The 27,268-nt window shown below is 30.5% G+C and overlaps 1 protein-coding gene across 5 annotated transcripts in view; it reads right to left on the reverse strand.

The window, feature by feature from the left end:
- Positions 1-4,777: 4,777 nt before the first annotated feature.
- Positions 4,778-27,268, reverse strand: part of oc (homeobox protein OTX2) — a 43,494-nt gene continuing 21,003 nt past the window's right edge. For 2 of the 5 annotated variants that reach the window (XM_070650494.1, XM_070650493.1), the window contains exons 3-4: positions 13,495-13,649; positions 4,778-7,688 (exon numbers count right to left, since the gene is read on the reverse strand). In XM_070650494.1, the coding sequence (XP_070506595.1) occupies positions 6,711-7,688; positions 13,495-13,649 (1,133 nt within the window). In that variant the 3' untranslated portion in view covers positions 4,778-6,710. Of the gene's footprint in view, positions 7,689-13,494; positions 13,665-17,208; positions 17,454-27,268 lie in introns of those variants that run through there. The other 3 variants (XM_070650492.1, XM_070650491.1, XM_070650495.1) reach the window with 2 other exon arrangements.

A 27,268-nucleotide genomic window follows, 5' to 3' on the forward strand; every position in this document is an offset into this window, starting at 1 on the left:
CTGTAATGAAAGAATGTCAGCTCAACGTGCGGATAGAGAATTTGTACAAACTAGGTGACATAGCCAGCAAAAGAGTCAGATGGAAGTAAAATTAACATAACACATTGCCTAAATTCGCAAAATTGCTTGTCTTAGCTTGGCTACAAACTGATTCAAATTCTAATTCAGATTCCAACATCCAAGAACATTCTATAGCAGTCAAGCTACACAAAATCATCAAAATTCCTTTACCTGAACCTTCCCATTTACCATCAACTCATAACTCTTCCACAATTCAATTCAATAAATTCCATTTCATATCCCAATGAATCAAAAAAGGATCAAAATTTGATCATCAAATCAAAGAAATATCAAATAAAATAAATTTCACATCCAGTACAATAAAAAAGTTAGTCAAAAGGAAGTTAAGGAACCAATTTTTATTCTTCCTTACTATAGAATTCCATATTTACACCTCACATTTATGATACAGCATTGTCCGTTCTTAATGATGCGTTTCTGAACGGATTTTTTTTTGTACCTACATTCAAAGTAAGCTATGCCATGTCCTAACATGGAACGAATATAACAATAGTGAATTATGTAACATTTGAAGACAACAAAGTGCATTTTATGGCCAGTGTACAAAAAGTATTGAACGGAAGTGCATCTTAAACGGTGCGGTAAAGAAATGTCAAGGACATTTTTCTATAAAATTTGATATAAAAAGGAAAATTGATTTAGGAAGTTGAAGTAAAATAGAAAGTTTCACGATTCCCATGAAATCAAAAAAATATTTTCATTGTTCAATGACTTTTTTGTGTCCATAAATGAAAGTGAAGCAATGAGGTACATCCAAAAAATCGATATTTTTTTTTTCATTTTAAGAGTTCAAGGATATAAAATAATAATTTTTATTAAATAAATTTTTTGGAGCGGAAATGATTCCATCTATTGTATTCATAAAATTTAATTGAGAAGGAGATCGGCTGATAGGCTTAGTAGTAATAATGCCAATAATAATTCTCTTGATTAAATTTATAGAAAATCATAAATGAATATGAGAGAATTATTGAAAATGAAAGTGTTTTTGATGATAGTTCTATGTATGGGGTTCAATTCAGGGTTTTGCAAATTAATATGAGATGTATTAGGATCAGAATGAAGCTGAAATGAGTATCAAATTTGGAAAAATATTCACAGTGAATTGAATGAAATTTAGCTTGAGGAAATGAGGCAAGTTTCTTTGTAAATGCTTGTTTTGTGAATCACACGGCTTGAATCTGGCCTGAGGTTGGATTTCACTGTAAATGACCCAATTAGAACAAGTCGATAGATTTATTCAAAATCCAGTACCAGCTTGGTATGACTCTGTCTATTAACTGACTTATGCTATTGGGGTGGTCTGCGTCACACAAGCTTGGCGCCTGACTTTTCGTAATTTTTACATCATTTAATCTCACGACAAGATTCAATATAATGAAATGAGAGACTAATTTCTGTTGAGAATCGAACCTACATCCTTATAACAGAACAATTGTTACGGATTTTCGATATAATTCTTATCTATAGGGCCATAGTTGCCTTGCACTTGCGTTGCCAGATTTTTCTACACATGACTTAAAACTTAAGATTCCATTTAAGTCTTAGACACCAGTTGGCGACCAAAGGACACTTATAAAGAGGCTGTTGATAGATACAATGTTGCATTTGATTTTGGTAATTCTCAAAAGACTGTCAGCAAAAGAGTTACATTCAGACATCAACTAAGAGAGGCCATTTACTATAATTGATCTGTACAACCAGCTAGTAGTAAGTAAGCAAGTAAGTGAGCAAGTAAGTAAGCAAGTAAGTAAGCAAGTAAGTAAGCAAGTAAGTAAGCAAGTAAGTAAGCAAGTAAGTAAAACATAAATCATTTTGTTCCAAGTGTAACACAACTTACCAAGAAAATCAACCCAAAATCTCACAATTCAGACAAAATCAACTCCCCAACATTCACATCCATAACTGCAAATCAACACAATATTCATTCCTTAAAAGAAAAATAATCATCAAAAAAAAAGTTCATTTCTAATCCCACACAAATTCAACAACTTGAAGTTTGTTACGTGCATTGCATGATAATAAAAAAAAAGAAGTAAAGCCACAATAACGCGACATACACACATGAGAAGGCGTGTCTATTGATCGAAGTAAGAAAAATTATCTTATCGTGATGTCTTTTTTGACTCATCTTTTTCTTTTATTTGCTGTGTTGTGTTTTTTTTCTTTGTTTCTTCATCTTCTCACAATCGGACGAGATACATAATATCCGACCAAAAAAAAAAGGCAAACAGCAACAGCAGCAAGTAAACGACGAAGAGATAGAGAAGAGAAGAAGATAAAAATAATCGATATCGAGATCTATTGATGGTGCTGGCGATAATAAAAAAAAAGATGAAAACTTCTACGCTTCAAAATGGTTATGATAATTACAGCTTTGCTTACAGTTGTGCGGTGGGCAACAATCACAAGAAAAAAATAACAAAAAAAAATTACCAATGGAGATGCGTAATGTGGGCTTATTGTATATCACACAAATCTGAGAGCACTTTGTGCCTCAAAATTATTATTTTTATTGTTTTTCTCGTATTGTTCATATATCTCATTTTAAATTGCTTAGGCTTGACTGCTACCTATTATGGCCATGCCATGAGATTGAATATTCTTCCTCATTTCGAATATATTTCTGTGTGCTGTATCTTTAATGCCTAAAATGCGAGAGACGTGAAAAACTTTAATGGCATCCAAAAATTTTGTGTGTATCCGAGAGCACAAAACGAGATTGTTTATGAGCATTTGGGAGCGTTTTTTTTTTGGGGGGATTCTGCGCAGCAACACAAAAATATTCAACGACATAAAGAGCAAGTAAAATAATTTTTTCAGAACAGGAATGGCAACATGCAACAAAATGAAGTCAGAGATGTTTTTTTTTTGTACGTATTTTAAAGTCTCATAAGTGGAAAGACAGAAAAAAAGTTGAATTCATCATAAGAAATTTTCTTGACCCCGGAGATTTTGAGGCTGTATAACCAGTTGGTTTGGTTTCAGGAATCATCATCAACATTTTTTTTTTCTCTTTGTTTTCTTCTGTTTTGTATCGCTTTTTATGATACTTTTTTTTCTCTCTGTTTTCGGCAAAATTATGAAACATAAAGGCTTGTTGATGCTGCAGATCCGAGCGACGCAAATGAAGAAGGTAGTTTGACACTCTAAGCGTTATTCCAATGCTGGTTTTTCGCTGCCAATGAATTGAAGCAGGCTTCGTCAAGGAACTTCAAAGGCTCAGCTAAACCTCATTAATTAAAATCAAATGGAATTTTCTCAAATTAGGCAGCAATGTGGATGAAATGTCTTCTTCTTGTCTTCTTCTTTTGTGTCGGTCGGGAGATATTTGAGAACAAAAGAAGACAAAATATTTTAATTTTAATTTTTTAAATATTTTGATGCAAGGAGATTTGAAAATTGAGGTTTGGTTGTTAACGAGGAATGTGACGCATCATTATGGATTGGTGAGGTTACTGAGCTACGCACCATTGCTGAGCTGCTTACTTACTGAAACAAACATGCTTCGAATTGAAGCCTAGATTATACAACTGGCTTTTCATCTGACTCTATTGCATGGTTTAGACACTCAACAAAAATTGCAAATAGTTTACAATTTTCAGAATCTTTTTTTGAATGCTGAAATCTTGCTCGATCCATACAAATGAAAAAGTCTCCACTACGGAGCTTTTAAGTATCCGCTAAATCTCTTTTCCTAATAACAAATGGAAGCCGCCTCCATATAGCGTCCATTTAGCTGTCAAACGAGGACGGTTTCATTTGGTACCACAGTGTCAAAGCCTAATTCCTTGTGTCGCTCGGTCATCACGAAGCTTGAACAAATTCTCTGTTTTAACATCTAATTGACATACTCGTTGAGCTACTAATCATACGACTTTAACCAATTTGAATGAAATATTGTAGCTGAAAATTCAAAATTATTCAAATAAGCCTAAAAATGCTACAAGTATCAAATTATTGAATAATCAAGAGCTAAATACAATTTGACAACTTGAACTATTAAGCTTAAGTCCTGAAAAGTTAGAATTCTTTCAATAAATGCAACAGAATTTTTATAATTTTTTTCAATTTTTTAATCATTCATTTTCAGTTTTTCTCATTGTTTCTATTTACAAATTTAAAGTTAAATATTGATTTGTTTTAATTAACGATTATTTACGCTGATCCATTTTAATTCTCTGTAATTTTTTTTCCTTAAATTTTTTTTGTTTTGTTCATACAAGTGGGGGCGGTATAAGAGCAAATAAAATGAGTTTTTTTATACTTTAATAATTTTTTTTTTCATAAAAATTTCTCTCATTATTTAAAATTAAATATAATTTATATTTACTAATCACCTTACACATTTAAATTCCTTCCATGATAATAACTATAATTAATTTTTTAATAATTTTTTTTATGTTATTTTTTCCGCTTAGTCTACAATTTTTTTTTGCATGAAAATACCTTTTTTTTTGATATAATTTTTCACTTTTTATTTTGAAAATTTTTCATTTTAAATCTTCTTTGTTCAATTTTTATAATTTTTCAAGAATTTTCATTTAGCATTTTACAGAATTTATAATTATTCATAATTATTAATATTATTTAGTTTCATATTTATAATATTTCACAATTTTTTATATCAATTTTATCAAAGGATTTTTTTTTTATTTTTATTTATTTTCTATTTTGTTCATTTTTTTTCAAGAGATTTCAACTTGAGATTATTTTTGAGATTGGAAACTAAGGAGGGACATCAATCGGCATCGTTGTATATTTTTTATAAATTATTCTGGGTTGGGTGTTTGATCTTTGAGACTTTTTTAAATAATTCTGATGATTTTAGAGAAATTTAAAAATAACTTCTGTTTTATTTGCTTAAAAATAGTCAAAAAAAGCCGACAAAAATGACATTTTTGATATTATAAATTATAAATTGTAGCAAATTGATTAAAAATGTGACTTTTATCGGCTTAAATTGATATTTTTAGTAATTTTGAGGGTGCCATGCTAGTTTCATCACATCGAATTCTGTTATGTCAACCTACAGCTCTCAAAATAGATGTCAAAAAAATTCCAAAGATCAAAGACCCAAACCAAGACTTTTTAAACAGCTTCCATTCTCAAAAAATAGTCATCTTAAATTTTTAATAATAATAAATTTTTTAAAAAAATGAATTCAACATTGTGTTTTTGCTATACAAAAATAAGAATCTTCCTTACAGCAACTTTGAGAATCTTTCGAATAAAAAAAGAGATTTTTATTCGCAATTTTCGTATATTTTTAAGGAAAGGAAAATCATTGCACGACAAAAAGGAAAGCTTTAAAGAAAAAATGAGAGAAAAAAATGAAAAGGAAAAGTCTCGAAAAATGCCCTTTGAAGTGAAAATATAATCCATCTTTTGTGATTGCCGTGAGGTTTCATTTTTGGAAAATTTTTTGTCTTCTTTTGACATCAAAAAATGTTTTCCATTTTTTATTCAGTAAAATAAATTGTTGATTTTGTAAGGGAAAGGCATGTGGTCAGGGGTGCAGCTAAGGGGGCATCCCTCCGAGAATTAGAAAACTATTTATTTTGTAACGTATTTTTTATTTTTAAATTTTTTGTTTGCATTTTTAATTAAATTTAATTTAAAATATTCAGGCTACACCCCTGCATGTGTCTATGGCAAAGGAAAAAATTGATATAAATTTATTAAATTTAAGAAAGGAATTAAAAATTGAAGGACATAAATAACAAATTTTTTAAGCTTAATTAAATCTTCACTTTTTGTCTCAATTATTGATGATATGAACTCAGTTGATATATTCTTTATATTTTTTTTACCATCGGTCACTTTAAAAGCAATTTTTTTTTATTCTCAATTATTAATTATTTTAACTTAATTAAAATTTTTTTCTTTTATCATCATCTTTTTTTTATACAAATTTAATTTAATTATCGTGTGGTTTTTATTCGTTGTCACTCATCGTTAAGCTTTTATATTTAACTCTTCACAGTTTTTTTTACATTCCATCTGCGTGGTTGCAAAATTTAGATTGGAAATTGAAATGATATGAATGAGTATGAAGGGGGGTATTTAGAGGTCATTGGGGGGGTTTGTTGAATTTTTGTGGATTTTTTGAGGCTAGTTTGACTTTTTGAATTTGCAATTTATGCCGGAATGTCCTAAAGATATTCGAGTAAACAGAAATACGTTAGAACTAGTCATCAACTGGACATTAAGTTGCCCTCAACTAGTTATAATGTATTTCTGCCCGCTTGGGGTACTTTGGAAGATTCCAATCAATTTTATCCTTAAATTCACATTGTTTTTTGAATTAATTAAAAGGAAATCCAATTTTGCATGATTTCTAAGGTCAAACTCCATCAAAAAATCCACAAAATCTCAACCGCCAACCCCAAGACCACCCCCAAATCAAAATTAACTCAATTTAATCCCACGAAATAAAAAAACTATCTCAGCTTCAAGCATTTTCTAACTAAAATATCCATCGACTCTTAAAAATCTCAACATAACCAAGCAGAATTAAAAAAAAACATTAAATAATTGAAGACGATATGATGAGAACATACAAGAAATTAATGATTATTATGTATATTGAAAAAAAAAAGTGATTATTAACACATTTAATCCTAATCCTATACCATATTCACATATTTATCTTGCTGTGTCATGTAATCAGGCGAGAATGTTTGTGAGGCCATTGCGCCACTCATTGCACCACCAGAGAGGCCAAAATTTGATGTTGAATAGCCAGTATGACTCATATTGTATCCCGATTGGCTTTGATTATTAAAATAATCCATTTGTGTATAATATGATGGTGTATTATAATTATTCGGATTGTACTGATTATATTGATTATGCCAAAAATTGTAGGATTCATGATTTGGTACATATGATAATGGACCGCTCGCCTGTGGTGTTATTGGTGGCGATGGTGTTGTCATGATTGATGAATTTGATCCAAGCGGTGTTAAATTACCGCCTGTTTGACTCAAACGTGAATTAATATTAAGATATGATGCATGATGTACTGATGTAATACCCAAATCACTATCCTTGAGACTATCATATCCAGATGATCCACCTGAACCTGGCTTTATATCCATCGTACCATTATTAATATTTTGATTACCAAGACCATTTTGATGATGATATGGCAGCTCCTTCTTGCATATGACATTAATTGGTGGACTCACAGATGTCGATGGTGTTATTGGTAATATAGGCGATGATGTACTATGATGATTTGCTGTGCTTAAAGCACCTAAACTATTATTGACAGCATTCGATGATGCACTCGTGCTATTTGATGAATTATTATTATTGTTATTATTATTATTAGAATTGCCAGAATTATTTCCATTTGCTGACAGTGCGTGCGTTGGTGTCACTTTTATATGTGACGATTTTGAAACGCCTGATGAATTATTTGTTGAATTACTTGTTGTATTTGTTGTTTTACTTGATGATGATGATGATGTTGAGGTGGAATTTGCATTACGATTTGCTGAACCCGATGTTGTTTTTGAACTATTGAGATTCGATGTTGCTGACGAGGTTTGATGTTGCAATTGTTGTCGACACTTGGCTCGGCGATTCTTGAACCATACCTGGATTGGGTGGAAGATTGAGAAATTTAGAATAAGTTTATTGGAATTGATTTTGAATTGAGCAAAAAAAGATTCGAATTAAATTATTAACGACTTAAAGATCTTAGAAGACAATCAAGTGCTGCTATTGAATAGATTCGCTTTTTTAAATTAATTTCATCCCTTTTTTAAACCGCAAAAAAAGTAAAATCCCCTATTTTGAAGACTTTATCATCAAACGAAATAAACATATCATTCGCTTTGTTGGGCATGAAAATGGCACAGAGAGGAAAAAAAATCTCTGTGTAATCAAATAAACACACTGAATTGCAGTTTTTTTTATATTTATTTCATTTCCCACTCACTCTTTTTTATTTGTGAATGACTAAAAGAGTGGATGAATATAAAAAAAAAAGTAAATTAAATTTCAATTTTCGCATTCAATGAGATTCTTTAAATACAAAAAAAAAATAAAGTATCAACTTTCAGTGTGAAATAGCTGTAGGATAGACAAGAGATGAGCATAAATGTGGCACATGTTAAGGAAACTCATTAAAATAATTCTTCCCCTATTCAGCAGCACAAGTGATTCGTACCATTGTTGTGAAATTTTATCCACAAATTTTATTGAGGGTGGAAAGTAAAGCAAATGTTGTTGGAAGAGCATGCAATTTGTCAGGAAGGGAAAATTACTTTGATTTTTCCCATTTTTCCAATTACATATTCATTATCATCATTTTTCCCCCTTTTTTCATTCATGCTTGCTTACATAAAGAACCTGACATAATAAAAATCCATTAACAATCTCTTCCTTATTTTGCTCTCTCCCAGAACAAAATTGAATTGAGCGTATCGAATTTCAGTTGTTTGATGTTCATTTGACTTTTTATTAACGTCATGTTGAGATTTCTTATAGCTTGATGTTTGTGGGTTTTTTATGGACATTTATGCGCTTTTTGAGTGGATTATTTATGCAAAATTTGACAGCTTTGGGAGTTGTGCATTGTTGTAATTGATTTTTGAAATGGTTTGACAATTGATTAGTGACTCTGGGGGTTTGGGACTCCATATTTTGGTATTTAATGGGAATGATGATTAGTTAGTTGATGGTAAGTTAGGGTCAAGTCAATTTCTGGTTCTTTTGCACTTTTGTCTTTTTAGGATCAATTTGAAGCGCCCAAAGTGAGTTAAATTCTAAATATTGTCAAATTTGAGTCCATAAACCTACAATCTGTATGATAAGCTACATAAACTGTAGAATCAACCCCAAATATCGACTTCTAAATTAAATCCACCTTCTAATTTCCAAAATATCAATCCTCAACATCCTTAAAGCCATCCCAATCTCCTCTCAACACTTTAATTCCATGTATGAAAATCCCCGAATCAAATGAAGCCATATTGATGCTTAAGAAGTTAAATAAACAATGCAAAAGACACGGAAAAAAGGGGGAAAAACCTTAAATACAATAGGAAAAATCTCTTAATTCCATTCTGTAAAGAAAAATTCTTTACAAGATTCATCCCCGCATGTTTTTAACAAAAAAGGCAATGTCTCAATATGTGTACAATCCTCAACAATTTTTATGTTTCTATTGTAAGCAGCCACAAAATGAAATAACATTAATCCATGCCATTGCAATTCTTCTTATTGTTAATTATACAAGGACTTTACATATATACATTGTACGACTATTCTCTTCCTTATTTGGAGACATATCTTGTATTTGGCTTGGTGGAAAAAAGTAAGGAGGATATTTTAATCCACATAGAAAAAATAAATAAAATTGTTTGTTATATGCCACTCGACATGAGAAGCCCTTGAGAATTTTAATCTCTTCCACTTTAATGATGGATCTTGTATCGTACAAATGCACTTCTTCTTCTTTTTCCCATTCTTCTCATTCTATTCATCTCAAGTATTTAAATATTCATTTTTATCAAGAATAGAGAGAAATTTCTCTTCTATTCATATGTTTGGAATGTCCATTAAGATCATCAATATTTCATCAATGATGTAAATAATGTGACATTTCGATTTGTCATCGAATACGAAAATGGATAGTAAAGAAGAGACACAAAAAGAATTTCTTTTGTAGTTTTTTGGAACCCAAAACTAGCCCAAAGAATTCTGCAATGTTATGTCAGTTTTTTTGTGTAAATACAGCCGCAACATTCAGCTGTTGTTAAAAAATATTTTTTTTAAAAATTCATTGACCTTCATTTGGAACTGCTTATGTCCTTTAAACATGAAATTTAATCCCTTATGAGACTTTCAAATCTTCTTTTTTACCAAACCATTCACATCTAATTAATTCCGGAAGAAATTCATAAAATCGTGAGATAGAAAATCTAATTTCAAGCATATCAAATGCAAGTCAGTCATTGTCTGTGTAATAAAATCAAATAAAAAAATTTGTGTATCATCATCATCAGTGGATTGAGGGATGAATGGAAGGGTGTTGTGTTGTTTACTTTTATGATTTATGATATCATATGTGTGTGGATGAATATTGATTATTATTATTTTATGTTTGTTGGTTGTGATATTGTTGGATGGTGCTGTGAAGAATTGTAGAAGGGTTTGAGGAGTTTTTGGGGAAGTAATGGAGGAGGTTTTGAAGAATTTTGTCTTATTGTCTGAGATTTTGGTTGGTAATTTGGCTTGGATTGATAAAATTGAATGACTTAATATATATGAGTATTTGCAAGATCATATTCATAGTTATAATATAGTCCATGGCATTACAATTAGCACAGTCGTGACTGAAGTAATATCCAAAAACTTCCGAGTTCGATTCTCAAAATTCAATCAGATTCTATAAATCTGTTCCTATGGGATCAAATATTGTCATTTTTTTGCATCAATTCAGATAAGCATCCAAAATGCGTCTCATTTCCTTCATCTAAATCCTTCAAACTTTTTTATTTTACAGTCTTAACATCATCCTCAATTCATGGCCAGTTACAGTTAGTTAACAATTTCTTTACAACCCGTATCCATCCACAGAATAGACATCTATCTTTCAAATATCCTTTAATTAATTCATTAAAATTCATTCAATCAGACAGATTCATATTATTTATTGCTTTATAACAGACGTCATTATAGAAATTGAATGCATTTCATTTTTTTTTATTATGATGCCCAAAACTGTTGGTTTTTCAATTCCTTTCGTTTATTATTATTGCTGTACATCTGATTGAATCTTAATCAATGAGAAATGAATTCATTCTTCTTGCTTAAAAAAGAGAGAAAAACCTGAAAGTCTGTTAAAAAACGAGTTTTTTTTTACTTCTTCTTCTTCTCCTGCTTCTTTTATCCTTTCTTCGACATTCCTGAGCTATAACAATTGTGCCTTTTTCCTATTTTATATCTTTATACCCTAGACAGTTTGTCTCTATTTATGTGTGCATCATGATGCATTCCACACTCAAATTACTTCTCAATTAGCTCCTTATCATCAACAGATCATCAATAATATTTTGTATGTACCCAAAAAAAGACATGCAATTATGGTAAAAGAAAATTGTAATTTGATATTTTTGTTGTGATTTTTTTTTGTATGATTTCTTAACAAAAATTTCCTTTTTTTGAGTACTTTCGAGTGGTTATTGAAACGTCAACACCTTTGTACTGCAATATCAGGTAATTTGAGGATTCCTTTATACTGAATGTGCATTTCTTATTCGTGAAACTTTAGAAGTTCAATTGATTTTTTTATGTTTGTGTAATGTTATATGATGCATGAAATGGCATGGCAAGGCGGCTGACGAAAAAAAATAGGTTAAAGAAAGCAATATTGATGTTCTGCCTTTTTGCAGCCAGTAAAATGCATTTATTGGGATTCCAGTCACTGACTTTTTTTCAGGTATTCAGGTATGATGTCCGTTATTTTGATGATATTATTCTATATGCCTAGCAAGACATCACTTGTGAATGTCTTGGCAGTTACATGAATATTCTATTCCAATATCAAGCATAGAAACAGAAAATCCATTAAGCAAATACAGCAACGAAATATTCAATAATTAAATTATAGCACAAACATCTACATTCACATTCGTAAGTGAGTGTCAATTACACAACATTCTCATTTTTTGCCTTTCTCCTTTCTTGCTTCACATTTCAGTTCGCCGTCGGCAAAATAACCAGCACAGAAGTCCAAAAGAATATTCTCCGTCTTCTCGTTGCTGTTTTGTTAACAGAAATGTAATGTTTGTAAAGTAAACACTTCGTGTTATATCAATTATTGTTTCTGCTCAATTTCGGGTTCCTTGTTTGTCCTCGACAAACATCAATAAAAATATATTTTCTAGCTGAATGTGTAAATAACAAACTTTTTTTTTCTTTCTATTTCTCACTCTAGAATGGCGCAAAAAAATAAATCTTGTAAAAGTGAAAAATCACAGCTGTTTTCGATCTCATAATGTTTGCTGTGTTATATTTCAGAAGGACTTTTTTTTTATTCCTTTTTGGAATTACATTGGGTTTGGGATTTATATGAAAATTTTATTGCGATTGTGATTTTGAGGGGGGTTAGGGACGATGATGGATTCTTAGAAATGAAGTTAAGGTTTTTGAGATTTTTTTGGTATTTTGGAATTTGAAATTGAGAATTTTTCAAGGTATAGTCGGGATTTTATGTACTTTTGAGAATCGGAACTAAATCAAGACTCTCTAAATTGTGTGAATTTCAGTAAAATTGGAAAATGAATTACGGTAATTTCAAGTCAGAATCAAGTCGGAACCAGTCAGAACCATGTCAGAACCGGTCAGAACTTTCAATTTCAAATTCAAAACTTCACTTAACCTCAAAAAATTATTCAAGCCAATTTTTCTGCTTCCATTTTCAAAAAAATTCTAAAATTTAAAGAAATATTTCAATGAGAAAAAAATTCCTCAAAAAATCATGACGGAACCACACAATTAATTACCATAACTAAGGGAAAATTTATTAGCGCCCGAAACAAACAACTAAGCATGTAGTCAAGACTTATAATTAATGGCATTTTATACAAATTTTTCACTGTTTGTAAAAGTAGACTTGCCACAAATGTATTTACTTAATATTTTATAAATTAAAAGGCGAATGTCTGAGTAGGAAATTTTTCATACATATTCAAGTTAATTTTGCTCACAAACAATGGCCTTACACGAATTATGGACAACCAGAAGAGAGGCAACAACAGCAAATTTATGAAAATTTATTCCATTAAAACATAGAAATGGAAGTCCAAGAAAAGAATAAAAAAATTTATGTTTGATTTATGAAATTGGATAAAAAAAGAGGCGAATGGAATTAAATGCTGGTATTTTTTGGCTGCTTATTGTTGAGCCATGAAAGTGGTCAAGGTCTCATGATTTTCTTTCTCCTTCTGTCTTGACACAAAATGTATAAAATTTATATAAGTCTGATGTTATTTATGTGAATTTTCGTCTGCCAAATGAATTAACAACACAACGAATACTTTTTTTTTTATATTCCTGTATAGTCACTGTGCCTTAAACAACACAAAAAATTGATCATCAATATCTTCTTCATGTTTATTTGCTTTATTCTGCTTTAAAAACACACAAAACAAGAATGGTTTTTTAATGATTGTTTCAGCTTCATTTGGTATCACGAATCGCATTTTTTTTATATTTTTTTTCATCTCCTCTTCTTAAGTCTTCTCTTTTTTTGGATCTTGACCAGTAAAATGGCGGATATAAAATTATGATCATCGTTACTTAATATACTTTAGCGGTCAATTAAAAATTCTCTCTTTTTTTTTTTTTTGCTCATTAAAGAAACCTTTTAAAATCGCGAATATATGTACATACCTGAACTCTTGATTCCGGTAAATTAATTTTCAGTGCAACTTCTTCTCTCATGAAAATATCGGGATATCTAGTCTTGCCAAATAATGATTCGAGAACGTCGAGTTGAGCTCTTGTGAATGTTGTTCGCTCTCTGCGTTGTTTTCTTGGATTTACGCCTGTAAATAGATGATCTGTTAGATATTATTGCATTTTTTTGAGGTAAATTTATGTGCTATTTAGCGATTTGTTTTAATTTTGATTGATTTTTATGAGTTTTGATTGATTTTTTTGAATGTTGAATGAATTTTTGAGTTAAGATTTTGAATTTTGAATAATTGTTTGAATTCAGATTGAACTTTTGAGTTTAATTTAATTTTTGAATTAAGATTTTGAATTTTTATTGAATTTTGATTGAATTTTTAAAATTTGATTAAATTTTTGAATTTGATTGCATTTGATTGAATTTTTGAAATTTTATTGAACTTTTGAATTTGGTTTGAAATTTGGTTGAATTTTTGATTTTTGAATGAATTTTTGAATTTGAAATTTTTTTTTTCGAATTTTTAAAACATTTTCTTTTCAATTTGAACCAAAATTTCAATAATATTCTAGAATTTTATGCTTTTGCCATCAATTCCTTAATTTCTTTTAACAATTTTGAATTTATTTTTCAAATTCTTTTGTCCAAAAATTTTAAATTCTAGAATTTAAATTTAAAATTGTTCAATTTATCATATTTAAATTAATCCTCAATATTAAGTCGTCCTTCCATTTCTCCTCATCATTAACATTAATAAAACTTCAATTAATATTCCTTATTACTTTAATTTCCCTCCAAAAAGAGGAACATAATCAATTAATTTTAATTAAATTTAAACTTCTGTCAATATTCCTTTAAAATTTCATAACTGTGTCAATAAATCAAATATGGATTTTTTTGGTGTGTTGTTTGTCGAAGCCCCGGAACATCACAAAAAGCATCACAATCGGTATTATTAACACCTTTTTTTCTACTCACTCTATCGAATGTATGTGTTTATTTTTGTCTATAAAAGAGAATCTATGCGCAGCCCATTTGTGAAATATTTTGATCCGAAATGTAAACATTGGTTGGAATTTCAACCCCTCAAACAATAAAAATTTCATTTTCATGTATTTATGGATGTCGAAAAAAAATTGCAACAATGCAAAAGAAACTCATCGTCACATGATTGTCATGATTATTATTAGAAATTGTAAAGGCGTGATTATGGAATCTAAAAAAAAATTTCAATTAATTTCTGTTCACAGTTGATTGTCATAATCTAGGGACCGAGGGGAATGAGAAAAATTTATCAATTTTTTGCCTCAACAAAAGAATTTTTTTTTGCAACTGTTTTTTTCAGTGTGTGACTGACTATAATAGTTTTTTGAAAAGGGGTATCATTGATATGACAGTTACGATACAGCAAACAAAAGAAAAATTCATTTTTTTGAGGGAATAATTTCAGCTTTTTTTTTATCCATTTCAACTTCTAATACAAATTTATGACATTTTAAGACTTTCATTGCCAATAAAATTATTAATGAAACAATATTTTATGGATTGATATAGGGTAAAGCTTTTTTTTTTGTATAAATGGCGGGGTAATGTAGATTTATGAAATTACTTGCAATCAATCCATTAACCATTTTTATTGGCCTCGATTTGAGTCACGTCGGAGACGATAAAATGAAAAATGGATTTTTTATGTGTTCAGCAGTGAAAAGTTATTGATTTAATGATAAGTAGATGGATATTATTGTTGTGGTTGGGTAGTTCGAAATGGCAAGTCTGCTGGATTTGAAAGTAAATTGCTGATGAATTTTGATTTAAAATCTTCAAAGTTTTGATTTTTCAAAATTCTTTTGAATCCTTAAAACTTTCAAAATCAATTTTCTGGAATTTCCCCTAACTTTTCGCACCCAGCAGCTCTCATTTTTCATGGGAAAAACATCAACAACTAACAGACGTTCCTAATAAAATTCATGAATTTTTCCTCTCGTTCAAATTTTTCTCATTTTCCTCATGTTTACATAATTCAATTGAATTAAAATGTTCTATTTCCATCCTACAGTTCTGCTTTAACCATTCATGTACATGAATTGTTATTTTTACGAGCAAGTCATAGAAACACCAACGCCTCAAATGTTGTTGTTGATGAAAAAAGGGAAGAAAAATGTTATTTTTCTAAGGGAATGCTCCTTATGGCTATATAAAGTGATAATTTATGTATTTATTATGCTCGAGGGCCCATTATGTGTTATTTGCTATTTGAATTCTTTTTCTCACTATTATCAGCCTTTTACCATAGAGGGTGGAAATAAAAGTAGCGTAATGTATCTAAATTTAATTTATGTTTATCTTGTTACATTTGAGATGCTAGATTGGTGCTCAAATTAATTCAATTTTGTCATCAACTTTTTGTCGATTGAGTTTCAAGATTCTTTCTCCTTCGTTCCTCCCTCGACAAGTGAAAAGTAAATATTTTCATTGTACAGCACACCTACTGCTTTTACGGATATAACCTCATTCTCAAATTTGATATATCCCAAGTGTGTATGCATAACAAATTTACTTATTGACACGTGACATAAATGAAATTTGTAAGTCGATATCATGACTGCATAAAATGAGATAAACGTTTAAGAAAATTTCTTTATTAACCTTCACATCACGTTGATAATCGTCAATTGATCATTAATCTTTTGATTTTATATGGACCTTGCTTATACACGCATATGCTTGTGGATAGAAAGAAGCATACACGAATGTATAAAAATTGAGAGATGAAGAAGGAATAAAAAAAAAAAATATTTATCACTTAATTAGCAATTTTGATGGCAAACAACGAGCTTGTTTGTTTAATTTGAATTGTGCAAATGCTTAGGATTATGAATGTGTACACGAGATGGTGAATGGATACAGTTGACAGCTATTGCTGTAACAAATATTTTTTTTTTGGGTTTCAAACAGTTCTGATTAATTAGTTAAATGAATTGACTTGTGGATGATGATTTTTTTTTTTGTTTGTTGCTGAATGCAAGTCAAGGTGTCAATTTGTTGGATTTGATAGTGAAGGAAATGAAATTTGAATTTATAATTGCATGTTGAATTGGGGACATTTGTTGGTGATGGTCATGGTTTAAGAGGGAGATCTAGATTATTTGGTAATATTGATGATGAGATTGCTTAAGATGCCTTTAATATTAATCTGGGAAGAGAGAAGAAGCTCATCAAATCTCAATTTCGATGGACATAACTGATGAACGACCAGCTCTTGAATCAATTGCTCTGAAGGACTCTAGAAGTTGGTTTAGGTTTCTTAGCTTGTCAATTGGCATCACTTTGGGTCCAGCAAGTGTCAATATGCTTCTACGTCTTAATACAGGAACAAAATCATTAAATCCCTAAAATTCTCAGAAAATTCCAACATCTTCATCCACAGTAGCAAATTCACCAAAAGCACTACCGTTCATCCAGGCAAAATAAAGACCACAAACAGATCCCAAACATCCAACAAAAAAAAAAATTATTCATCTCTCTTTAAGAAGCTCATACAGTAGCTAGTTTTGAAGTATTAAAAGATTATTTATCAACACATTAATCTGCATATCTCTCGATAAAATCACATAAAATCTCGTCGTCGTTGTTCGTCTGGATAGATAAGTTTGGACGCTACACAAAAAAAAATTAACATTTTTTTCATATCTCACTTCTTTCTTTTCGTCCAAAGAGCCTCAAATTCGTTCTCTGTCGTCTCCAGGAATCCATAATTCTTCATCGAATTTTCGATTGCCTTGTTTGTATTTTACATTTTTTTTTCGGGTAGATTTTTGTGGCATAAAGATTAAAAAAACACGACGATGATGAAGAGAAATCTTCAATTTGGTTAATAGCACGTGCCGTGCCATAAAAAGAGTTAAACAAAATGATTTTTCTGTCCTCTCTCTCGCCCGTTGATTCCAATATATATCCAAACATTAAAAAAAATGCGATGTGGATGAAAAGAACAAAATCACTTACCCGGGAGGACCTTCTTTTCTTTATGTGTCCATGGATGGAGATTTCTTTTAAGTATGTATCAATTTTATTATCGTTAGAGAAATAAAAGCTTTTTTTTTGTTCTGTGCGATATCACATTTTAATATTTTAAATTGGCATGTTTTATGGATTTGAGGATTATTAGGAGCATTTTGTCAAATTTTTAGATGAATTTTGGGAAATTTAGGAATGAAAAGTTTGGATTTAGAGCGGATTTTGAAGGTTTTATTGAAGATTGTGAGGTAATTTTGATGGATTTTACTTAGATTGCCGTTAATCTCTAACAGACAATGAACATACTCATCTAAATGGGCGCTGTAATGAGTATACTCAATGAATTTAATAGAACATGCTAAATTTTGTGTTGCATGCTTCTTATCTGTTCGGGAATCTTAAATTGCAGAGCTACAATTATGAATTATTGCTACAAAATGACAACCTTGACAATCTAAAATCAAGAATGAACCTCCATAATCCATAAAATTGAAGAATTGCCAACCATCAAGCGTCTAAGACCCTTTCAGACCCTCTCAAAGCCCTTCCCAACTCATTTACTCAAACCATCTGTTGAAAATTAAATAACTTATCGATTATATTCCTCAAAAGAACATTCCATCCAACGTCTCACTTCTTCTTACAACTTCTCTTTAGACATTAATTTGCATACATTAAAAGAAGCAAATCGATTTTATGTTTCTATAGCAAAATTTATATATTTTTTTTACTCTCGTCCACAAAAAGAAAAGAATTTTTCATAAAATTTTTTAATACATTAAGAATCGATGAACAAAAAAAAAAACATTTTTTAACAAGTTTCTTTTCGAAGAAATTTTATTTTTTTTAATATTTTTCGGCTACCAAAATATCGCTGATTCCTGTGTGTTTTCAGTAATCAGCAAGAAAGACGAAAGGTATAATTAAAGAGAAGAAGCTGTGAGTGTTTGCGGCATAATAAAAAATTTCACAAAATAAATTCTCCTATGTCATTACAATTATAATAAATGACTGTCTTTTTTACCACTTTATAGCGCGACTGTATATGACAATGTCTTTCGAGCGACTGTCTCTTATGAAACATAATTAAATTTGCATTTATGATTAATGAGGTGGTTTTGCTAATTTTTTTTTTTCGCTTTGTTTATTTCTGTAGTTTTTTTTTTGTTGCAACTGGAAACAAGTTGTGGTCAGTTGGTGTGCTGTGGCTTGAAGTTTTGTTGGTTTTTTGGAGGATTTTTATTGTTTTTTGATTTTTGAAGCATTTTTTGAATTTTTTTAAAAGATTTTTGATGAAATTTTAATGCAATTTAGAGAGTCAGTTAGAGCCTGATTTAGGCACCATCTGAGGCAGTCCATGGAAGTCCACTGGTAGCAAACTAGGTAAGTTAGAGAAAATTGTAACATTTTTCAATCAAAATGTTAAAATTCCAACTAATTTTGCACCTTTTCAGCCATTTGAGCGATTCTAACTCATAAATTCTACTTTATTGCCTTCTATCCAATACCTGTCCATGAAAATTATAGCCATAATAAATCTACGGCGCTATGATAAGCTATGATAAGCTTCATAGACGCCAATAAAAGTCTCTATAACTTAAAAATCCTTGATTATCTCAAAAATATCCATCAAAACAGCCAAATTCACAAAATATTTCATCCCTAGCTTCATATGATGCCTCATTTTTTGGACATGACTGAACAAGTCGTTAATTTTTCATTTCACCAAAAGAATATCTTTTATTAGCCAGCCAGACATCGCACAAGAAAACCAAACATTTTTTTTTGTTATTTTTGTATATCAAACTTAATCAGATTATTTTTAATAGTCAACGGTGGGCAATAAAAATTAATAATGGCAATAATTAAAGTGTTGTGCGCGTTGTTCTTACATCAAAAAAAAAATAATATGAGAAATTATTATGTGAAGTATATCTGTGCTGTTGAGTGGATCATAAACTTTATACTTTTTCTATGTCAAATTTATATGATGAAATTTACGATTTGTTAAAAAGAAAGGCTGTACAGAGTGGAGGAATAAAAAAAAATAAGCAACAAAAGAATTAACATCGTCATTGTAAAGCAACAGAAAAAAAAATGGAAAAACAGCTGAAAGTAAATTGCGTTCACCATTTTGTTAATGAATTTTTATTGCCTTTTTAATAACATTCGAGTCGAGAAGGAGAGGCACATTTTATGCAGCAAAGAGTAATCATCATGTGTATACATATATATACACTGCATCGCAACAACCCCTCTTATTACATTTCATTTTATATTTTTATTACAAATTTTTGTGTTGATGGGTGAAGTAACAGCACAAAAAAAAAGAAGGAAAGATGAAAAAAGGCAAGTAAGCGGAAAAAATACATTTATGAATAAATTTTGTTCCTTCTCTCTCTCACTCGCTTGTGTATATGTGCAGGCACACATTTTAATATATATATACAATTTCAGCATCATGCAGATTCTATTCCATGTGGAAATTTATCATTTCTATAACGAAGAGGAAGCACTTTTTTTTTGTTGTTGTTAGAATTGGAATGGAAGTTATTCAGAGACAAATGTTCATCATGACTATGAATTAATTGAAATTGTTGGATAGAATGGAATAATGGAGGTTATTTTTTTTTGTGAGGAAATTAGGTTTTTTGAAGAGGATGTTTTGATGGTTGGATGGATTTTTATATGGTTTGATGATTTTTATAGTCAAATTTTGAAGAAAATGAATTTTGATTTGGTGATTTGTGGTTGATTTAGGTATTCTTGCATCAATATTTGACGGGTAAATTTGAATTTTTGAATCTTGCATCTTTTTTTGGATCCGTTTTCTGAATAAATTTGTTAAATTCGGATATTTTGCTTCTTATTTTAGCATTTGCTTCAATTTGTAAAATTTTTGCATCAATTTTAAATCTTCTGCATTTTTTTTTTGAATTTTTGCAACCGTTTTTTAGGTTTTGCATCAATAATTTGAACTTATGCAGCAGTTTGTTACAGTTTGCATCAGTTTTTGAATTTTTGCGTCTCTATTTGCCTCACTTTATGTCACTTTGACCTTTTTGCATCTCATTTTTGCCTTATTTTGAGTTAAATTACAGTTTTTTGCTTCATTTTTTGACAGTTTGCATCAAATTTTGAATCTTTTGCATCAATTTTGTCTTAAATCTGTATTGTTTTGCAGAAAATCACATAATAATGAATAATTCATCCCCCATTACATCATAAAATCTCTAAATTTTCAAATCCATTATCAAAATCCACACCAAACATCCAGCAATTCCCAAATCATTCCCAAACTCACACAGTTCATATAAAATCAAGTCATTTATTTTCAGGAAGTAAACTAATTATTCTCATTCATCATCATATCTCTATATCCAACCCCCTAATTTCCTCCATTTTTACTCCACAACCCCTTCATTACTAAAGCATTCAGTTGAAATCAAATGGGGTAAAAAAGGAAGCATAAATGAGGAAAAATCAAGAAAGAAAAAAAAAATTATTTTTTTCCAAGTACTGAGCACAAAGAAGCATTTGAGAGTCATCATAACAAACAGCAAATTGCGGGAAAATTTTTTCAAGCATAAAGCATGAGTGAGTGGGGTGGGTGGAAAGATACAGCAAGAGATGCTATATGTGACTCAACATCGAAGGGAGTAACAGCAGTTGAGTGAAATGGGAAGATAAACCGCTTATCGGGGAGGAAACATACAAAAAAAAAAAATTTCAAGTGTATGCTATATAACAAGCATGCCATTATGTGTTTACTACTCTATGTCCTTCTATTACCGTTGATGATGATGCTGCTTGTTGTATATTTTCAATATCTCCTTGTGTTCTTTGCTACTTGACAGGGTACGGTACGGAAAAAAAACTTTTTTTTTTCCTTTTTTTGCGCTTCATGAAAATGAATAAAATTTTCCCCATTGTGCCTATTTTATATACAGCAATGGCTGACGTAAAGAAATTTTCTTGTTATTTTCTTCTTTTTATTGCATGAAAAAAAAAAAAAATACAATTCTACTGAATCGACTCTATTCTGAGGGGTTATGGATGGAAAAAAAAGTTTTTCATCTCGTATTTCATGTAACAAAAAGTTTTGTGTAGCTTGATTTTGAGGAGGTTGTGGTGTGGTTTGTCAGATTTTTGCGTAGAATTGAGGTTTGGTGTTTTGGATTTTTTGAGGTTAGGAATTCGGATTTTTGAGGTTAATTCAAAGTTATGAAATTTTATCAAACAGAACTTCAATTTTATGTTCAAAAAATTGATTTACAAGATTTAAATAGTCATAAGTAAAAAATGCGCTCTAGACACAATCACCCAAATTCTTCCCTACTTGTTCTTACAACTTTTTCAATTCTCCATAATTCTGAATGTTTCGCTTATTTTCCACAATTTTTTGTGTGCTCCGAAAAACTTTTTCAATATCTTTTCATGCAGAAATTTATATTTTTTCATTACAATTGAAATTGAAATTCTAACAAAATGGTGGAAGTTGCTACAAAATCCTTCTTACACAGAATGTCATGACTCTTTTTCTATCAAATTTCAATTGAGCCAATTTATATTCTATGGAAATAAATGAAGTGGAAATTACAGCATCATAGAAGTGAACATTCAAAAAAAAAGACAGCAATGCTTGCTTATTTTGTTATTTATTACCTCCTCGCGTTCATAATTGCGCTCATTAGAGCATGAAAAATTGGCTTGTTAATTGAAAATTGTTGTGCCATGACATAAAATGTATGTCTGGTGGAAAATTTTTGTTGATTTCACCATACATGTCGCATAATGACTTAAAGTGCTTTAAGACCGTGGAAATTGAAATTTTTTCCTCAAAAAGTCTTTTTGGGGACGATTTAGCGAAACTATTGATTGGTAAGTAGCTCTCATGTGTGTTAATTTGATCTTCTTAACAATTGAACTAAAATTGGTTAAATTAATTAAATTTTTATGAAAGAAAGTGTTTTATTCAGCACTATTGTCTACAGTATAAACATTTAAGTGCCGTAAAAAAATTCACTGAATTAGTTTTGAATAAAAAGTTTTCTTTTGTGTCGAGCAAAGTGTTGATCATGGTTAATTAACGAATAAAATTAAGAAAAATTTCCATGAATGTGGGAAGTGAATTAATTTTTTTGGCTTCATGAAAAGCAAATAAGATTTTAGTGTTTGGAATTAAATTTGGTTTATAAATTGAGTCAATTATATTTTATATGGATTTTAATTTGCATCTTTTTTGCTTCATTTTGCAAATTTGCATCATTTGTTTGACATTTTTAAGCCATAAAATAATATTTTGCATCTTTTTCCAATATTTTGTATCAATTTTATCTTTTTGCGTCTTTTACTAACAATTTTGCATCTTTTTTTATTATTTTGCATCATTTTTAAATAATTTGTATCGTTTTTCATACTTTTGCGTCTATTTCTAATTGTATTGCATCCTTTTCAATACTTTTGCATCTTTTTCAATGTAATCGCATCTTTTTCAACATTATTGCATCATTTTTAATAGTTTTGCGTCTTTTTAAATGAATATTTTGAATTATTTCTTCAAAAACTAGTGAAAACCTCAATAAAACTCTCCCAATAATAGACTAACTCTAACTATCTAAACTGTATATTCTCCCAAATAACTCCCAAAAATTTCACACTCATCAGTCCCATCCACGGCAAACATCAAAAGCTCAACATTTTCTCCCAAATTCAACAAACATAACAGTACAAAAAATATTCAATAAATGATAAGAAGCAAATAAAGAAGAATCTCAACAACAACAACACAAAAGAAGTAAAAATCCACAAAATTGATACGATAAGAATACTCTCTATTCGATATAAAACAAATGAAGTCATCAGCTCTTTTCTTCTCATTTGTGTCTCTTTTCTACACAAATTTTTTTTGAATTCGAAACATTAAAAAAAAAATCTATTGAAAATTTTTTGTTGAGCAATATAAATGATTATTGAACAGTTAAAAAAGGTGAAGAAGAGGTAGGAAAAAAAAGGTTGAGAATAGTCGAAAATGTTCGATTCTATTAAGTGCTCAATTGTTCTCATCTCCCTACTAGATGTTTGCGCGATTCATCATCACCTATGCAGTAGTCGATGTAGATGAGTTGGGAAAGGATTTTGATGGTTTGTGGGAATAAGGCGCAGATTTTAGGGATGATGGGGATTGTCTGTTGGGTATCTAGGAAGCTTATGGTGGCTTCAGGTCTGAATCTGGATATTTTGTAGGTTCTAAAGCTTATTAAGGTCAAATAATGCAATTTTGAGGCTTAATGCTTGAAATCAACCAAAAATCCACAACATTAGGACTCAAAAGCATTCCTCAGACAGCCCTCAATACCACATCCCAGCCACAAAAGCCCCTAAAGCCACAATCGACATCCAAACACTCAATTGTTCTCATCCAACCCGCTAAACAGCAATCTTTTTCGATGTGATCAATTAATAAGAAAGAAATAATCATAAAGAGTCGGCAAATGTGCCTTGTGCGGTGAAAGGAAAAAGAGAAATAACACAAAAAAGTAGATAGTCTCAAAAAAGTAAGAAGAAGAATTGTGAAGTAAAGAAAAAACAAATATGAGATCGAAAAGTGAAAGAATTGAGCAGCAAAAAAAAGAAAATTTTGAAATCTTTAGAAATGAAATAAAAAAAAAATGAAAAGAATTTCTTTATTGTAAAGAGATGCTTGAAGGTTATATAAGAAGCGATTGCGATTGAATGAATTGATATTCAATAAATTATTTGACACTTTACAATACCACCTTAATTAGTTTCAAACTTTTTTTTTTTTTTTTTGCGCCGGTGCCGATGCCGCCTTAGAAGAACGAACAATAAGAGAGACGAGAACTTGTGGTGCGCTCATATTCATTAATATCAATTTTCTTATTTCATCTCCTTCTTCTGTCTTTAATTCAACCATGAAATCATTCCGCCACTAATATCGAAAAATTTTGAATTATTGAAACAATAAAACACAATAAAAAAAACTCTTAAATTGAAAATTACGTTGACATTCGAGTAGCTAAATTACTCTCATCGATGAGAGTCATTAATAGAGTAAAACTGTAGTTTCATCCAGTGACCGAGCGTGTGAACGACTCGCGAAATGAGAGAGAAATAAAAAAAAAACATTCAAATTAACCGCAAAATAGAATTTTCTTCTTCAATACAGTTTTTTTGAAGGGTCGGCTTCATTCGGTAGCACAGAACCGCATTCATTAAGCCTCATTATCGTCATACATATATTTATTGTTTAGCTGGGTTTTGTGAAATGTTGAGGGGATGTTTGGTGGTCGGATTGTCTGGATGTTGGAATTTTCGATGAAGGCTTGGGTTCGAAAGCTATGGAAATTAGCGAAGAATTTCAAAAAGGCTCAAAACTCAACAGAACTCGAAGTCAACTCGAGATTGACACGAATCGACTTTTCCATGCAAAATCCGAGTTGACCTGTTAGATTTTGATGTTATAGGGCTCAAAAACTAACCAATAACCAGGAAATAATAGCTTAAACCAAGTCCCTAACCTCAAAAACCACAGAATGGATTCAATTCTCAAAATGCGTCTCATGTCCCTCTTTCCAATGCCTTCCTTACTTCCCCTTATCTCTTCAACAACATATTCTTTCTTCTATACGTATGTGTACATGATCCCATTCCCAATATATGCCGCAGCGGCACATTTAAAATGAAATTATGATTAATTTGTTGTATCTTTAAAAGCCATAAAGAGGAGAATAAAAAGGTATCAAGTTCTTAACAAAAAAAATGAGGAGCAAAAAGGGGAGATGAATATAAATAAATAAATGAGTTGTCCATGTTTGATATTCATCTTGCCTCATTAGACTGTTATAACATTCACAATTTTAATCGAAATCGATCGACAATATTCGGCAAAAATCACAAACAATGGGATGGGAGTGAGAAGAAGAATTGTGGAATTTAAAATCGTCAAAGGAATGAAGTATAGATGTAGAATAACAACAACAAAATTACATCATCGTGGAATGCTTTTAAAATGACATAAAGAATTTTTGTCAAAAATTTATTGAAAATAAAAAGGGAGAAAAAATTTATTGAAGCGAAATGATGGAATGTGTGATGGAGAAGAAATCTTTTATGCCGGCACATAAATGAAGCTTACACATTTCACATGTCAATTTTCTGTTTTCTAGATATGCTTGATGCGATGGTTAGTGATCTCTCATCTTTTTCATGCCTCGACAGTTCAATAAAAAGAAGACGATACAAAATGAAGAAGAAATTATTTAGCGAATGGTATAGGATGGTAAGTTGGAAGCTGCGCATTAAGAATGATGAAATGAGAATAAAAATATAAAAAGATTTCAATGATGGAATAGGACGGATGAATATGTCATCGAGATGATGATTGGATGAGCCTCTTTGTTCTCGGTTGGAGACTTTTTCTTTGAAATTGAAAGGATTTTTCTAGATTATGCTTTATTTGGGCTTACTGAATGAAAATTGATTTTTTGATTAACTCAATCAAAAGAATTCCAATTCTTGTGACATTTTGAAATTTTAACGGATTTTTAAAAATTGAATTTTTTCTCCACCTCGAAAAGTTTTTCTCAAAATTTTCCTTCAAATCTTAACTTTTTCATTGAGTTTTCAAGCTTACTGCATAGAAAAAAGTGGCAAGCATCCAATGACTAACAACATTAAGCAGTATAAACAACTCAATGCATCAATTTCTCCAAAAAAGTCATTGATTACACTAATAAATCAAATAATTAACCTCCTCATTAACCTCTAATCTACAAATTTTCTCCTACATAATAGACGAAATGTATCACAAGAAGTAGCACCATCCAACAATATAAATCAATCAATCATAAATATACATAAGAATGATATGAACAGCAGCCAACAGTGAGTTTCATTTGCGGCAAAGTCACAAAAGAAGATATAAAGGCAATTGATACACAAAAAATAATTTGTTTGCCTTGAAATGTATGTGCCTTTCTCACTTATATCATTTTTATAAACACGAAAAAAAAAAGTCAGCAACAGTAACAGCAGCAGAATGAAATAAAGTTGAGTTGTTATTAAGTGGCAAGAAATAATAAAAGAGGTAAGAAAGTCCATCACATGATTTCCCTACATGTCATATCTCAATCCTCATCTCACACATCTCGTTTCATTTGGTCTCTTACTCACTCTCAGCATGCGTATAATATTTTTGTGATATTACTTTAATATATACATACAATTTATATTGTCGGCAAAAGTTAAAATGAAGCCAATGATACCATCATAAATTATATTAAACTTCTCTCTATCTCTCTCTCACTTCTTTTTTTTGCGCGTCACTCTTCGCATAGCATAAAGGAGTGCTGTTGTTTAACAAAAGACTGACAGCCTCGACGGTCCACAATAAGAGAGATGTATGTATAGATGACGGTGTGAAGGAATTGAAATTGGATATGTATGTGATGGGAGATGGAAGAAGAGGAACAATGAAATCGGACAGAATACTTCATTTATCGTGATTGACTTTGATGAAATCTATTTGTGCTACTGGTGTTTCTTTTTAGACATAAATATTATGCATATCTCGGGCTGCTGTGTACTTGTGATGTTGGGATAAATTCCATGATCAATTTTTCATGCTTCTTAGTAGACAAATGGAGACAATTGGGGAGCTTGATGGATGGGTGAGTTAGGGGTTCTTGGTGTGATGGTATGCAGGATTGTGGATTA

This window comes from Chironomus tepperi, unplaced genomic scaffold, assembly GCF_022539635.2.
Source record: "Chironomus tepperi strain 1889 unplaced genomic scaffold, CSIRO-AGI_Ctep_v1 contig_445, whole genome shotgun sequence".
NCBI lineage: Eukaryota > Metazoa > Arthropoda > Insecta > Diptera > Chironomidae > Chironomus > Chironomus tepperi.